Source organism: Varroa destructor, unplaced genomic scaffold, assembly GCF_002443255.2.
Source record: "Varroa destructor unplaced genomic scaffold, Vdes_3.0 BEIS01000003.1, whole genome shotgun sequence".
NCBI lineage: Eukaryota > Metazoa > Arthropoda > Arachnida > Mesostigmata > Varroidae > Varroa > Varroa destructor.
Window position 1 is genome coordinate 4,949,117 of NW_019211456.1, and position 17,941 is coordinate 4,967,057.

Below are 17,941 nucleotides of genomic sequence, written 5' to 3' on the forward strand. Positions count from 1 at the left end.
AACTTATACGAGGCTCGCAAGAGTGGAATGGGCGCTAGATCGCTTCGATAAGATAAATGTAGTCATACCAACAGAGAAGCTATAGGCTCGTATGTTCCTTTCCGTTTCAACCTGTAGCGCATTTCAGTAATGGTAGCCTGAATTTAATTTATAGGTACAAAATCAGATCTTTGCTTGCGTTACTAGAAGTGAGAAATAGTTCGGGAATGTATTAGTTTCCCTGTTATTTCCTTTGCGATATTATATAAGAAAGCTAGATGTAACCTTTAAAAAGATCGTACGAAAGAACGGAACCAGGACACCGTAGAGTTCTGAATTTGTGCTAATGATTAGCGTTCGTAAATGTCGGTAGCGAAAATACGTACGGCGCGCTGATCGCACCACAGGCGATGGTCGTAAGGTAAATGTCCGCCGACGTCCTGAGTGAGCTGGCACGGATGGATGTATGAGTGGAGCTCGGACGTCGAGCCCAGAAGCACCACCTGAAATCAAAGTTAATAGTAACAGCCTTAGTTTGCTTTACGTAAAAGACCTACATAATTGTGCATCTTCTATATGTATGCCAAACTCGATCACAGCAAATAAAACGCAGTGACATTGTTTAGATTTTTTTGTCGGCAATCACTATCGGAACCTATAGAAAATAATGATGACCCATCTAATATTAATTAGCTAATATTACAAGTATTAACTGTTTACTTTGTTAGATATATCAATTAGCACATAGCGGCGGGCTCGGTGGCCAAAGGTGCAGGTATTCATGGCTGGTAAACGTCGCATGCATCTAACGAAAACAACGGCCCACGTTCGATTTGAATGATTCTTTGATGAAGATTTCTGCGATAAGGACAAGTTTTACGATCGATAACATATTCCGTCGTCTTTATTAGGCTTGCGTTTCTAACAAAAGTAGCTAAAAACTTACCTGGAAATTAAATTCATCCCTAAACAGTTTATGGGACACCTCGGATAGAGCTTTCTGTAGAAAGCCCGTTGGCTTGAGCACAAACACGATCTGAATAATTCCAGGGAAGAAACCCTATTAGAGAGTAAACAGCAGGATTTTAGTAGGCCGAATCACCCAGCGCGTATTTGACGTCAAAGTAAAGCTTGAAATGTCGTTACGTTTTATATTTGATAGAGTTATTGTTGTCTGATAACTAACTAGTGAAGAGTAAGATGGCAGCTGCATGGGACCGAAATAAAACGCTTCTACTACGTGACCGGTAGATAAACCTTTCTTTGAATGCTGAAATTATGGTCGAAAGCTTAGCTTTATAGCCGACACGTATCCACCATATTTTTCTTTCTCGTTATGCTTTTGTGCAAGGCGAGCTAGCAAACCCTATCTCGAGCCTACTTTTACTCATGCTTTCCTCGTACACAACGATCGAGCAGGCGCTGTAGATCTTCTAAATAGGTTTTCTACATTGGCCTAAACGATAACCCCAGTTTGAACCTTCAAGATGCACGAAGGGTTCTTAGTTTTGCGAACGTTTTCGTTACTTGGGGCTGACACCTCAATGGAGGGGTTGGCAGTAGGTCCGTATGGGGTTCATTCGGTTTTCAAGAAAAGAATGAGATGCATCCTTCGGTAAGGAGACAAGCAATTGTGATACGACAATTTTTTTAGGAATGATTCACTGCCAATAAAGAGTTCTACTATATTTCAGTACGTCAGAAATATATCCTTCAATAGAGGCACTTTGTAAAGTAGAAATATCATTTGAATGGATTATAAATTGCGAGTGAGGTCTACGTATTTCGTTCTAACGTTTTCAAAAATTCATGAAAATCTACAGGTTTGCGTAAGTTCACAAAAAAACTCATAGAGATGCGTTATTTTTTTTTGCTATTTCATCTATCGTACATGTTCTTCTTTATCTCCTAGATAGACAGGAAAATCTCATTGGGGTTTGCCGTAGCTAGCATTCAGATAATTCAATTTAAAGATAGCATCGAATATGGTTATCTTGAATATTGCTCTCACAATTACAAGCCATATACATATATATATATATATATATATATATAGTTGCTAGACAAATTCGAACATGTCGTATTCTTTCATAAATCTAATAAATGTCTATGGCCAGCTTTAAAAGCTTACTAATAATATGCAAAAAGAAAGGTACCGCATATTTAGGGGGGCCACTTTTCGGCCGTGGAACCCTTAATATCTCAGGTCTCTTATTTATACCTCTAAATTAGCTGAAAATGCTTCGATGTAAATGAAATCAGAAGCGTTATGGATGCTTTTTGTGTAGTTTTTGACGGCTAGTTCCTAAAAGTAGCGTGCATTCTCAAAAAGAAACTTTTTATTATTTTTTCAAGTTAAAGGACGATTTCGTTTAATCACATTAACTTGGTTGAAATACTACCTATCTATATGCAGTATCTCGAACTTCAGTGAATAGAACGGCATGACATTTCGGAAGAGTCTACTGTTCATTATTTGTTGAGACCTATTGCGAACTGAAGTTTGCTGAAGTGAGCGAATTCGTGCTAAGTTAAGTTTGATTAACAAACGAGTCCTAACTTTGTTTTAAACCTGATTGTTAAAAACTTGATTTGGAGAGGCACATCAGTCTATTCTTAAATTGGCCATGAAGAAAACCTCATAAGCATCACGAAAAATTGTTGGGGTGAGCAGTCCTAGCGCAAAGCCTGTTAAGGCAAATCTGCATACAACAGGCAAAAATTAATTCAACTCGTATCATTTACTTCCTTTGAGTGATTAAAACGTAAAAGGTTCCACAATTGTTTTACGTTGGGAGGTAAAGCGTATATTACGTGTCAGGTACATCCTTTCCTGTACATTGGGTTTACAGTGTCATTAAAACAGTTACAAAAATTCTGGTTGGAATCTAACAACGATCCTTCGCAGCTGAAAAAGCGCAAAAAACCTCTCATTCTATTCAATTTTATTATTAATAATAGAAAATTAGTGGCCTAGCTGCATCACGTATGCAGGCTTAATGACAGCATCTGGTAGCGCTGGAGAACCTCCGCATGGAGACGGACAACGTATGAACCGTGTAGAACATAGTGCAACGTTCTGTTGGTTTTTATCGAAGCAAAAATTCTAACATGGAGCAAGGCTATTCAGACGCATAGGCTGCCATCGAAGCTATATACCTGAATTGTTTTCATTGATGTTCCAGTGTAAAGCGAACTTATGGTACATTTCTATTATGTTTCAATTGGAATTCTAGTAATTCTGATTAGCTACGATTCTATAGTTCCGCAAAAATATACATTACCAACAGATTCGGTATGTTTGAAAGAAGAGGCAATATAAAGACCTTAGTATAGGAATGGCCTTGTCGTAAATGTGTTTCGAGCTTTAATTGCGTAGCTTGCTACGTATATGGATCTCTGTTTTACTATTTTTTTGAACGAAATACTTACCGAAAACCCAAAACACAACGCCCAAAGCACCTCCATACGTTCGTTTGAGGTTATAATGTAAGCTTAAGTGATACTTGCTGTTGTTAACGGTTATAATGCAGTAGAATGAGCCTTAGATTTTGCTGATTTAAGCTGTGCCAAGTCCTAACAGGTTATTATGAAAAGCACATGTATATGACGATGTTCACCTCGACAGTGCAAAGTTCATTATGCAATTTTTTCGGAAACGTCCTCCTTCGCTACCTTTTCAATCTCTCTCGATACTTCAATTTTTCGGATGGGCTTAAGTTGGCGCAAAAACTTAATCCTTTCCCTCTAAGTTTCGCCCCATTAGAGAGTGCTGTCGATGATCTGACCCTTTAAAAGACAACGACTCTTACAATAACCCAATCACAACTTCTGTTTGTTTCGGTTTCGATCTTCGTCAAGCCATTCGTCTGTTGAAGTAAAAGCTAAACTTCAAGCTACGAAATACAATAGTATCAAAATGAGGCTAGTAGTCTTCTTTGCCATTTCTTGGTTGTTATTTTTCGTAGCTCCTTTTTGTGAAGCTGTCCTCTGGTCTTCATTTCGATTATCCAACCACCCTAAGTGGCTTGGTAGGATTATTGACGGGCTAGTGAGCGGCCCAACAGGAATCAGAGGATTAAATGGAACGGGAAACCCGAATCGTGTGGGCGACAATACAGATACTACTGAATTGGCTATCGAACCGACCGAAAGCGAAGACACATACACGACGATAGTCACCGAGAACACTACCCCCACCTCTAGAGCCGAATCAACTGACGAGAACTCACGATCAAAGACAGGTTCTGAGAGAAACGTAACCAGTGGCATGCAAACGACAGCAGAGTGGCCTGACACAGCAGGCACAGGGCTAAAGAGTAACAAGGTGAACAGTGAAAAAGCAACGACACCATTAATGTACGGGTTTTCGGATCTGTATAAGCACCGATCCATCAGCGATGAAGATACAAAAGATGCAACTGGACTTAAAGTCACCCTCGTGCCGTATCCTCATACAAGACAAACCAGCACCGATGCTATCGTAACGACGATAAATGACAGCGATACTAGAATATAATAACGTTTGTTAGGTAGAAAGTTTCTAAACGCTACCAATATAAATCAGAGCATGCAGATTGTACACTGAACAGTTTTTGGTCTGCTGAGGTTAAAAACTTTGGCTGGATTGAGTGAAAAATGTATATTTCTCGACGAAGCTTGCAAAACTTATTCTGTAAATACTGCCGATTAGTGTAAAATAGCCTATTTTTCCTTTCATAATCTTATAAGGCGGCGTTCGGTGCTAGTCTCTGAAGCAAGTCTTTGCAAAAGGAAATGCTATAAATAAAACAAAAAAGTAGCCATTATTTAAGCAATTCTTATGATCCTGTATAGGAGCACTGGCATCGGTATCAACAACGACTGACCGATCATCCTACACTGTTTTCATACTGCTCTGTACCATAGCGATTTTTGCAGATAGTTAACAGTAGCACGCTATGGCGTAAGTATTTTAGTGATATAATTGATCATTTTGCTATAGGAAATGCTTAGGACAATGCCTATTGGTCCCATCGACTGTCATTGACTGAAAACAATGAGACCTGAATAATCTTTAACAGTCACTCATATTTTTTTCGCCTGCTTTTGTTCATTAATAATATAGATCGTGGAATGAACTTGAAACTTGGCACTGCACTAAAAGGCTTGTACTTCACAGAGGCAGAAGTTAATGATGTTCGAAATTTAATGGTCTACTTTAGCTAGTCATGTTTGTAGTAATGGAATAGTTCAAGAAGGTCTGAATTTCGTTGACTATAAGGCTTGAAGCTTCGTTGCCAAATCCTTACGTCATGTCCCGTAATAGTGACCGTGCTGCAGCGTGCAATGTTATGCAGTGCGTGCATTACATTGCACGCTGCAGCACGCCATAGTAGTCAGGTCCCCGGCAGATATAGATCTACGTTACAAAAAGTAAACACTTATGTGCGCAGAAATTGTTTCACTGTTTTAATTGTAAGCGTTCGTTGTCTATGGTCGAGCAATTTTATTTCAAAGCTTGTTCGTCTACGTTTTTGACGTTTCCAAAACAGGTATACTCTTATCCGCCTCGAGCTCGTTAGGTTTTGGCTATGAGAGCAAATACAGTTATCTACAGGATACGAGTATTCGGTTTTTTAACGTGACGTAAAAAGATTTACCGCGACAGGACGTCAATGTATTGATCTTTCTTTTTCGACTACCTTTAGTAGTTTTGTTAACAGTTACTATTTATTTTTCTATCCAGAATACCTTTTAATACGCGTGAGAAGGAGCAAGTCTGAACCATAATCAGTTAATAGTTCCCCTGCTCCACCGAATTCCATTAGCTTCACAAAAGATATAATTGTCGTGTTATAATATATGGGTTGTTCAGCACTGTTTACCAGGTAGCCGATCGACAAACAACGTCCTGCTGCTAAGTGATCAAGCTGAGTTGTAAAGTATATTTTTAACTATTTCGGTGTACAACGAAACTTTTTTAGGAACTATCCAACAAAGGGGTCACACAGCCCAATAGGACAACGTCGAAACTTAATTGGCACTATATGACAGCAATAAATGATAGCCGTTCGGTCGAAGGGTGAAATAGCAACGATGATAATAAAACCGCCGACAAAACAAGACAAACACAAATTTAGGTTATTTATTTAACTATAGGAAAAAGCTCAGTATAGTTTATCTTACAAACGAGGCCAGGGGGTAGAAAAGGACGTAAAAAGATCTAAATGCCAATCGTAAAAAGCTTGAGCAGCTCTCCCTTCTAGGATTAACATAAGGTTGTTGGATCTTCCTCAAACGGCTCACACGTTAGCAATATGACGGCAGGAAACGATCTAATGTAACAGTAGCGACGAATTACCCTATTCAATCGTTAACTTCTTGGGGGTACGTTCGTTTGCGTCCCTTGTTCAAAGCTGACGCCGAACTAGTTAAAGGATTATCGACTACCGATAATCTTTATTCGATAGTCCATAATCGTGTTCACATATTATATATAGTTGTATACATCAATATATATAACTGCACAGGCACGGCTTTTTCGTAATGGTAGTTAGGCCAATGTCAGTGAAAATTTGGCCGTTTCTGCATTACGTCGTCTCCTATAGGAACTGCAACGATAGCTCTGTCAGTAGCGCTTCATCAGTTTCCGTAATAAACAACCCTTACAGATATTTTGAGTAAGACGGTTTTGACAGAACTCCATTTGTCTCTTCTTCTGTCGACAACGATAACAAATCCGGCATTCTGCTCGTGCGGTAGAGGAACTCCAGCTAAATATCGCAGCAGACGGCGAAGGTGGTCATCAGGGATCTGACAGAATGTCCCTGTATCAGGCAGATGAAGGACAGGATGACCTTCGCACGTTTGACCACCTAGAATTGAAGCAATAAAAATAACAGACAAATTTGACATTAGGTAAGTATAAAGCCGGCTGCGTAGCTATGATACTGAAAACTGTTTATTAAAGTCGGTGTCAGACACACCGCAGCAGTATCAGACATATTTGGGAAGTCTATAGAAGCACGTACCGACGATATATTTCGACTAGAATGGTACCCACATGCATGTATGTCTTGTGTCTATATATAAAGTTACGTCTACATAAAAGTTACGTCTACAAAAGCTTCCCATTGTTCCACGTCAGCTTACGTCATTCTGTTGGCAGCTGATCTTAATATCAAGCAAACAATATCCAGGACGGGCAACCACACAAATATTCTACGTAGAGGCTGTAATAGAAAAAGCGAGGGAACGCTTGCTGTTGTTGGCGAAGAAGAGGGCGACGGTCAATAATATCTGAAAGAAGCCGCTAAAAAAAAGGTAGCCAATCTAATTTCGTACTTCTGTAAATGAAATTGATGTGTGTTTCGTGTTCAATACATAAGGATGAAAGCTATTCAATAACTAAGGCTAATGTACCAGAGTTATGTTTGATGCACACACGATTCTTATTAACTTCGATCATACAAGTTACATCACGTAATGCGCATAGAATATATACATTTGATTCTTGGTCCTATCCTACCTCAGTCTGGATCAGCTGGAATATCCCGTGATAATCCTTATGTTAATGGCCACTTTTATTTTGCTATAAAAGCATGGAGATGTCATTAGAATCCTGACTTCTCCATAGTGATTGATCCATGTTAGTGTTTATCTTGGATTATTATCGATCTTCACTTAATTACGATGTATACTAAATATTGTTCAAACCTTTTAGATATACTCTGAAGTGAGAGAGAATCTTACTAATATATTTATCGACCTTGCGCGTTTATTTATAGTAAACACCAGAGTTCAACTCGATTCAGCCTAGGGTAGATTTTGAGAATTTGGCATTCGCCTTTATGATCAGTTTGTCGCGTAACATAACCTAGGAGGTTGATGAGAGAGAAAAACATAAATTGAAGACTCAAATTTTCACATAAACCCGAACGTTATTTTTTTTATCTATCTCATAAAAGCGTCGACCGTAGAAGATTCACTCAGGACTGAGCGTCGTTGCCATAAGAAGTGCCGGATAAATCTTTCACAAACATTCAAGGTTCAGGTATTCGAACTTACATAAAGGTGTGTATCGAGCATTGATGAATAGCACACATGCTTCATGGCGTAACGCTAGTTACACGCTAGGCTGTGGCAAATACGTCATCACTACGCCACGAATGACCGTAAACACAACAAGAATCTGACTGATCTACGCACTAGAGAAACGGAAACATCATTAACGGTTTTTACAGCTTACATGTGTCACCTTGAGACTCTCGCGGATCAAAGTAGGTACCACGATATCCTACCAAAGTCATAACTTCTCGTAGATATTTCTTGTTTTTTTGAAAGAAGTCTCACATGTTAAGGCTGATTTCAGCTTTTTACAAATATGCACACGTATTTCATTAAAAAAACTAAGTCGTTCTACAGCACCTGTTACTAAAATTATTCAGTTTATGCTATTTAAAAAGCAACTTTGAAGAAACATCATAGCTTGCTTAGATGAATGAAGCAGTCATTACTTTTGAGCTATATTGCGAGTCAAACCTGGCACGAGCGTAGTTCCCTCAATTCATAATGAATTCTCTTGAATACCCCCGCCCTTTTCATGTAAGATTTGTTTGCCCCTGCTTATCTAACATTTGCATGATACAAAGTAGGGAGAATAACGGTGACGCAAAGCATCCTGTCTTGGGAATACAACATTTGCTATTCTGGCTTTATGACATCGGGCGTAGTGGTAGTCTTTGCCAGTAGTTGTATGGTGGGTGACGGCCCCCTTGCCACTGATTTACCGATGACGTGGTCCCGTCAAGTACACAAAAGGTCCAGGCCACCTAGGGACTGGCTTATGTACTCACTCAGACACTCGTCAGTCAACTCGTGCTGCTTTGTATTGGCCAGCCTTATGCAGCCTAGACAGGTAACGTCCTTTGATGTTTGGCACAACTTTTTTTCTTTACGACAAGGTTGTTGTAGAAGTTGGAAGCAAAATTCTTTATTTTGTTTGTCTAGTACAGAGCATAAGGACTAAGAAATGAAGTATCGTTGGCATTAAATGATGGAACATCTAATCTTCCAGAGCCGAGCGAAGTCCCACCAATGCTAGAAACGAAATTTTTCTTGCGGTGGTATACCTTATTGTCAGTTTTTAGGTGGCCATTGGAAAATCGGGGACTTCCATGAGTTAGATTTAAAGATTTCAAATAGGATTGAGACTTCGAAGTTAAAATCACCATAAGCTCAAAAAGCTATTTTTGATACACGTGGGTTTCTACTTCAAGAATTAAGGGGCATATTTTGGCTCGTCTAGGTATTCTCCAATACTTACTTTTCTGAGGTTGGTCGCGTTTTTGGCATCTTTAACATCTGTATTCCTTATATTTTTGGGACTTGCAGCATGTTTAGGTGAACAAGTTTACATCTAAAAATATCGCTTTATGTATAATTACTATCAAGTTATTTGCGGATTGACTTGTGTGTAGTTTATGTTCTGAATCGCAATGAACGATAGTTGTATTAAGCGTAAGGAATGACAGTCCTAGCAAATATAATAATAAAGTTTATCTTTGCTTAGATACTGTCATAGAAGGAGCACACAAAAAAAAAACTTTCAGTTTAGATTATTCTCCTTAGATGTATAGAGATTACTGCATATATTTGGAAAAGGATTGATTTAGCTTTGTCGTAGGCTGGCAGAAACGAGCGCTTCACTCTTTGATCTTATATAGCCGCATACGCAAATTTATTGAACGATTCATATTATATATCCTTCTGATTGAAAGAGATTAGAAGCTGTTGCCGACGAGACGTACTTCACAACTCGTTTGGTTTCTTAAATGTTATATTTTCCTCATTACCACTCGGTCGTGTGTTCCTCATGTGGGACGTCCTTATCCTATAGCTGAAATCCTCCAGCACTTAGGGACTCGACATTGCTCTTTCTAGATTTTTTCGTGATTTCTTAGTACTTTGTCGAGTCGCGTTGCCAAACTAACTAACAAGTGGAACGTTTACGGGCTTCGACGCAACCAGTAACACCCTGTGTCTTCATGGAAACAAATTCAAACGTTCAGACCTACCGACGGGCTGAAGTACACCTTATTGTGGTCTATCTGTAGTGATAACGGCTGTGACTCTTTCTTAGGTGTCCAGTAACGCGGTGCACGTCGTAACCTCGCATGAACTCATGTACTCTAACGTATATTCCAGTAGCACGCCATGCTTCTGCTAAAGATCAGGTGGCCTCGATGACAGATTGGAAACGCCAAGGTTTTGGCTGATTTTGACAATGGTCACAGAGGGCTTGACAGAGGGTGAACCCAGTAATCTATTTTCTCCGCAGGATCCATATTATTGCCCCCTACCGAGGACTGTCCAGTAGGTGGGTCATGATCAGTGCACTAAGGGCGGTATTTTTAATGGTCTGATTTTCCTTGTCCTAATAGCCCAACTTCTATCCGCAGGTGCTGCGCATTAAGTTACCTTCTCCCGGAGCGGCAACAGCAACCAGGGTTCCCTATTTGACGTGGCAGGTAAATGTTAGGTTTTTGCAGTATAAAACCTTGACCACTCGAATTAACTCGGAAGGACGAGCCGACTTTAGCTGCTGAGGCAAGTTTAGCCGATATTGCGGTTCTTCAAATGTCTGTCAATAGCACGCTGAATTCGGGTTTGACCGCTAGCTTATCAAGCAGTATCCATTTAACGCGCACAAACCATTCAAACATCCCCCATTCACCCTATAGCGGCGAAGTAATCTCACGACTGGCTTTGCTTTGAAGAGAAAGCGTTCAAACAGCATGTTTATCAAGATTGCGTGCACCTCTCTTAAAATCGACTCTAAAATGGGTCACTTTTCAGATATCCACGCGCCCAATTTACGGACCTAGCTCGGTGGCCATTTCTAATCTTTTACGGGCCTGGCGCCCAAATTTTCTGTCATCGAACACCGTCGGAGACGACTTTCAACCAGCCACAGATTTAGGCCATATTAACACTAGAATCAAGGAAGTTGGCTTCAGTTAATCGTAGCGTGGCATGTACGAGCACATTACTACCACTCGCTCTGATAGCCGCAGACATATTCAAAGGCTAATAATAAACTTGGGCTCTTTATATTGCATTTATAAGATTTATTTTAAGTAAAACTGACTTCAACGACTTTTATACATGCACCGAATGTTTTATTGTTGACGGTCATATTCGTTTAATATAACTTCTATTCATCTCGATTACAGCTTCAATCCGTGACCTAAACCCTTCACCAGTCGTTTTCGATTTTTTCTCTGCTAAACTGTCTAATCGTTATTATACGTCAAACAATCTTGATAAGTGTAGACCTATCGAAATACACACAAAAAATCCAGTGGGCTTTAATTTAGGTTTATAGCAGACCGAAAATTCCCGATTACGAAACGCCGAAAGAGTCCAAAGGTGTAAACAGACACACAGTGTCTCAACAAGAAAAAACCCGTAGTTGAATCCAGGATTATCGAATATAAATTTTCGCGCCATTTGGATAAATTTTGCTAACTTGTGTCTAAAACATAATGACTATGTTTCACGTTGTTTCACACAACGTTCCGTAAATTTTTTTGACCTTCGGTTGCGGGCAAAAAAGAAAATTTATAATTTCGGTGAAGCGCGTGTCCCGAAAAAAAGACTGGATAATAGCTGATCTTCACTCAAACTGCAAAAGCGATGCACTGCTTTTTGTGGCTTTGTATTTTCGTTTTTAGGAGTACTGCTTGCTTATAACACCTAAAGGGAGATAACCGAACTATGCCCACTATGCCAGACAATCCGATAGAGGTCGTCCGAATTTCAACGGGACACTCTATACGTGTAGCAATGGTATATGGGAAGTCTGAGCTGGGAATCAGGTGCACGCACGACGAGGAGATACAATGCACAACTAAAGTTTTTTTTTACAAAACCAACTGTTTTTTCCCATATTCCATGTTCTATATGTACTCGCATTATAACAAACAAAGTGACCAAAATGATGGGGCTACTTTCGTGGTACGTGACGGCAGCGCCAGTGTTATTCTCGTTGTAATAGTTTTGTCAGTGTAAACTTGCCACGAAAGACCGACGGCAAGTAGGTTACCGCAACAGAGTGTGGAAAGAGGGGGCAACAAGGCCACGACGGTGCGCTAAAAATGCCTAAAGCAATTCTCACTGTTTGACATAATGAGGGTGCTACTGCTGTTGTTAATGTAGTGAGGGAGTCGTTGCTGGGCTTCGTTCTTCGACCGCGCGGTCTTCCGTTTGCCGCCTGTCTTGTTTAGATGCAATGCAGCGTGCAGACGTGAGTCGACGGGTGCCTCACAGCTAAGAATCGTAAATCCATAACCGGGTGCTTTTGTGTACTGTGTACCAGCAGGAGGAGAGCCCACCGGAATCTGCCATCGGAGCGCCCTGTGTTCCCGAATGCCTCATTTTCGCCCTCCTGGTTTCTCTGCCCCGCTCCGCCTGTTAACTGTGAGTTTTGGGGAGCTGAGGTGCGCTGACCATTATTTGTGGCGGCAGAGAAAAATCGCACATTTTCCTAGGACATCCTTTTTTGACGGTTGAGCTGTTGGGTGTCATACGACGTAATGTAAATAGGAAACTGCTTCTCCGCGTTCTTTGCTCACAACGAAGGAGTAGCGGCAGCAAGCTCTTGTGGTGCCTTTTCTAGCCAAAGCAGGACCTCTTGCAGCACTTCAGCACCATTAGCCGAGTTTGGCGTCAATTAAATTAGTCTGAGAAACCCCAATAGCTAGAAGTATTGACTGCTTGACGACTCTGCATTTTACCTAAGCGTACTGTAGCCTGCAAAGCGCGCAAGTCGCTTCCGATCTTGTAATTGTACTATTTAGGTGGCCGAATTCAAATGAAGTAAGTGACTTCAAATAGAAGATTGCGGACGCCTTTGTTAAAAAAAAGTTGCGGGACGGAACTGGAGAAACTAAAGACCATAAGAAGCGGCGGACCCTGCAGGAAGCTGCAGAATTTAAAGTGACCAAGCGAACGTCTAAAGTTCAGATTAGAAAAAAAAAAACTATCAAAGAAACTTCTGTATCTTTTACAGTAAAAGCAATTATCAAACATGAATAATAATAATACAGAAATAATGTTAATTTCATGCAAGACGGTCGGTACGACGTTGGTAGGAGGGCTGTTCGATCGGTTTCATTATCATAAAATGTCTACATTGAACTACCTATACCAATTAAATAATATAATAAACGTGTAACATTTCGCTTTTACCGATAAAGGGCCGAAAAAAAATCGATGAATGCGAAGATATATAACTTCACTGTGTCCGTGTAGTGATACCCAGAATCTTTACGGACGCTTGTATAATAAATTTGTACTCCAGGTTCCACTATGTGTTTCGTTCCTGCAACGTTTATTGCGTGTAGATATTGGCAACCTGCCGCTGTCAACTTGGGCGACTTGAAAGATCCAAAATGATCGCCTGAAATATGGTCGCTAAAATTTTACCCTAAGAACGTGTTCGTTGACGATGCAGCAGGTCGACCTAATATTTTTTAATTTTAGAGAAAATTTGGTCTTTTTTTTTTTGTTTATAAATCGTTATGTTAGTTTGGTTAGTCGTACACTAACGCCGACAATTCCTTTTTTATTTTTTATGATTAAAGCTACGTCGCGCTACCGTTTGGATGCACATAGTCGACTATCAGGACTGTCTGCACTGATACGCCAGCGAACGTCATGTATATATAGACAATTATATACGTGAAAAGTTACATTTGAACGTGAAAGCATTTATTAGATTGTAGGCGTTATATGGCATTGCCTTTATTTTAATTGTACCTAACTTTTATACACGAGTAAAATAAAATGCGTTTGGTGGTAAACGGACGCCGGCTAAAGTCCGCGGGTGTCGGTCTACTATACTGTTATTATTATATATATATGAAGCAATCAGCTAGAGGGTACTCGTATCTTGGTAAACAGTGAATTATCAGTAAAAAACAGTGAAATTAATCAATTTTGAACGAATCGCTCTGTCTATGTGACGCATCGATTATTTTTTGTAAACAAAGAATTTCCCGAGCCATTAACTTATAGTTTAAGGTAATTCGCACCATTTGAACTTTCCCTCATTTACTTAATAACACTAACAGAACTAACCTAGATCTCCTTTGAAAATTCGCGTAACGTATTCATTCTCTCTAGAGTCCGTCTGTCATGTGGACTTAAATCACTTTACAAGAAAAAATACACTCATAGATTGCGGTACATTTAAGTATGTTATATGTCCGACGTATACATGTATAACGATATAAAGCCCAATGTGTTTCCAGTTATGGTCGAGGAGCTCGATACGATCTCGCATGATGAGGTAACACGTTATAGCAGACGACTGACTCACTGTCGCGAAGGTTCAATCTCATATTTTAGGGTTCGACCGAATTGCAATGGTCAGGCAAAGTAAGGACAAGGCCAATTAATTTCCTCTACAGGAACTGTTTCAATTAAACAGGGGCTACCGCTCATGAAGGCGATGCCCATATCTGCCCGTAAAGGCAAGTGTATGATAGAAAAAGTGAGCTAATGTCATAACGCATGTACACATGGGTGCAGATTCTGTATAAACTTTGTAATTACAGGTAAAACAGAGATCAGGCAGTACATGGACCTGAACAAAGTGATCGTAAAAGCAGCCTATGCAGAGCCCAGGTTTGACAACTTCCCAAGAGAGTTAATACTTACGTCGCCTATGGGGGCTAACAATGCGCACATCTACGTTGTTAGAGCTAACTGAGCCTCTACTTCACCAAATATTTGCAAATCATTTGCTGTTTCTTTTAGAATCCGACAAGGCTCGTTTTCGACAATGCGCATGCTTGGTTCAGGCTGGGGTAGTTAAGCGTAATATATATCTAGTAAGTAAATAGAGGAATTTTTATTTTCTTTTCTCTAAGATAATGTATACATTGGTTTGATATCGGTTCGACATTAAATCAGCATATGTATATGGATAGACGGGCTATGCTTAGAATTATCAACACAGCTGCAAGAAGCCAAATACGCCTTCAAACTTCTACGTAACCTATTCCACCTGTTGTCGGCTGCTCTATTTACTGAACGAGGTTCTGAGGTTCGGCAAAAAGTTGAGTCTGCCGCTCGTACGGGGGCTTGGCGAATTTACGGGCAGGTACACGTTCACTGTTGTCGTAATTTGTTCGCACTGATTCATATCGCGTACATCTGCCTAGTGTGTACATATACCGTCGACTACGTTTATATACATGGATACCGATTTTTATCTACATCAAAGTGGCCCTAAAGCTTGTATATCCACATAGTATGTATCGACTTCTATGAATAGCAGGTATGAAATGTAGTGAGCAACAATACAAATAGACATATTGTGATGTTTCCTTTCTATGTTTTGTCCGTACTCTCCTATATATTTACGTGTGTTGAACTTCATCAGTTTCAAATCTCGTGTGTTTGGGCCTTGTTCAGGTCTATGGCTGTCGAAATATATTGATATTGTTGTAACCAAAAAATCACACATGCGTTGGTTATCCATTTGAGCTTTTTACAGGGCCAGAGTCGGCCTAGCTTCCGAGTTGAATTCAGGCAGTCAAGCTATATGTTTTAAAACTTCGGGAGATACGGCTCGACACCGCTTAACCTTAAGGCTAGCTTGTTCACGTTCTGGGTATTGCTTGTGTAGAGTATGAAACAAAGCATGGATGCATTGTGATCATATCTGCTTGGTATAGACTTTAAGATTAACTTATCCCGTACCCGCTAGCATAAAAACTAATATTTGCTACTCGCGAAGCATTATTGGTTCCAGTATATATGTGAATACAACAAGCCTGCCATATAGGATTTCTGTAAAACAAGAAAAACTCGATAACATTTTCGAGTTTGCCGTCATCTCTAATCCACGGTTGTCGAGGACCATTGAACGAATCATGTAAGACTATAATATATATATATATATATATATACACAGCAACAGTTGGGTCGAAAATCATAGAAAACGAATCTATGCACTGCAACCTGTAAAAAAAAGCTTGTGCTCCTTAACGACTACCTCCTTTCTAATATTGTAGAGTAAAAGTCACACCGAAAAACACACCGTCAATCATGTGGGATATGAGAGAGCACGCAGCCGCACGCATGTACGTTTTCCATTTCTACATTGGCTTAACGTTGCTTGCCTCTTATATATCCGCTCCGTCATCACTTTATCTTCAATAGCATCTGCTATACACGTGCATATGAGCCTGGGCCATAGAGCTATCATAGCGAATCTTTCCCTGGCCTCATACCTAAGCTGTCGACATCCTTCTGGGGCTTTGTTTAGCCTTCGTTGTGCTCCTTATCGTGAACGCGGAGACGACAGTGCCGGAGTGGTCCATCCCATTGCATATGCCGCCGTGAGCGAAGCAGCTGAAAACCTGACGACTATACAACGAATCAGTCAGTATCGCAGCCGCTACACTAATGAAAGCTGCATACAGACGTGCTCTATAAGGGATGCCTCATTAGTTCCCATGGTCCGGTCTTCGTGCCCCCGATTCGTTTTTCTTCTAATGTCACTTCTCGTTATCGTGACGTAAAGGTAATGTAAGCCGTGGTCGTTTGAGGTTGAACACAGCCTCAGTTCTTGCCGAGATCCAGACCCATAGCGTGAAGGGAAAGCGGTGTCATCAACGGCTTGATGGGTAAATCACCGTTGCTGACAATGGGCCAATAAACAAAATTAAGTTCATTATTCACGATTCGAAGTGATGGACCTCTATGCGCGGTTCATGCTGCTCATTATCTAAGACAAATCAGAAAGCGGCAAGAGGGAGTGAAATTAGATGTCAAAAATAATATGGTTTAATGGAGGTCGATATTAACGGTGCACAATTTAGAAATGAACCACAGAAACATAAACACACCTAGCTGGCTTTTGTTGATTAGACAACACTTTTGTCGTTCGTTTATTAAACTACCCCAATAGCGATAACTGTTTAGAATTGATGTTTGAGAAACTACTCATTGGAACAAACTCTTCTGATTCATCGAATCAAATATACATATTAGCTTGTAATGATATCAAATAGGAGCTAAATGGAACCAAATATGCGTAGTATTATGATCTAGGGACTACTGCATCAACCTTGTGGGCGGGTTGGTCGTCCGTGCTATACGCCATGATTACCATGACTTAGTCCTACCCTTCCGTTTCTTTGATCTGGCTTATATCGAAATCCTTGTAAGTGAAAACTCAAGGAATTGTTCTAACTTTTCGTTGACTTACCTGGCTCGCTTCGCACCTGTCTGTCGTTCGCCGCCGTCTCAGATAGCCTATTGCCGTTCAATTCAGTCAGATACAGACGGACAGTCCCTCTAGTGGCCATCCTGCGCGTCAGCACTGCCAGGGAACCATCGAGTGGATGTCGCAAAGGAGCAGTAGGAGTGCAAGCGCTTATCATCACAGGAAATGTGTTGTTGTATCGACGGTAACAGCATAGGCCAAAAAGTCCTGCAAGTGCTGCTCATGGAACCCTCTTTTTTTTCGTCCATAGCCGCGCGAGTAGTTGCATGACGACTCGATGGTAGCTGCTCTTGCCGCTACAACTAGTGTATTTGCGGTGAGGCCTTCGCCTGACAGCAGCAATAGCAGAGCAGTTTGCAGCTGACTGGAGGTTGGTGATCCTACCTTGCAGCTAGGCCTGGGCGCTTTCTTGTATGAGGAGGATGCAACGAACGTACAGACCAACCGACTGACTGGACCTATCTTCAGGTCCGACTCACGTTGCCTATGATTCCTACTAGCATACGCCACATGCATATCAGCGAACGAAATAATAGCGGAGTACACCGAGAATTGGGTAAGTTGTAGCAAGACGGCGAAGGGAAGCCGACGTCTACGAAGGTGACGGGCAAATGAACAGAAGGGAAAATTCAAAAAGACCCAAATTATGCCGCCCACAGCATAGAACGCTCTATTTGG

The 17,941-nt window shown here is 40.6% G+C and overlaps 1 protein-coding gene across 10 annotated transcripts in view; it reads right to left on the bottom strand.

The window, feature by feature from the left end:
* LOC111247688 (guanine nucleotide exchange factor DBS-like) overlaps positions 1-17,941 on the bottom strand; it is a 185,127-nt gene that overhangs the window by 26,491 nt on the left and 140,695 nt on the right. For 7 of the 10 annotated variants that reach the window (XM_022798948.2, XM_086985413.1, XM_086985414.1 and 4 more), the window contains 3 exons: positions 6,631-6,836; positions 926-1,039; positions 366-482 (listed from right to left, as the gene is read on the bottom strand). In XM_022798948.2, the coding sequence (XP_022654683.1) occupies positions 366-482; positions 926-1,039; positions 6,631-6,836 (437 nt within the window). Of the gene's footprint in view, positions 1-365; positions 483-925; positions 1,040-1,165; positions 1,877-6,630; positions 6,837-17,941 lie in introns of those variants that run through there. The other 3 variants (XM_086985415.1, XM_086985419.1, XM_086985416.1) reach the window with 3 other exon arrangements.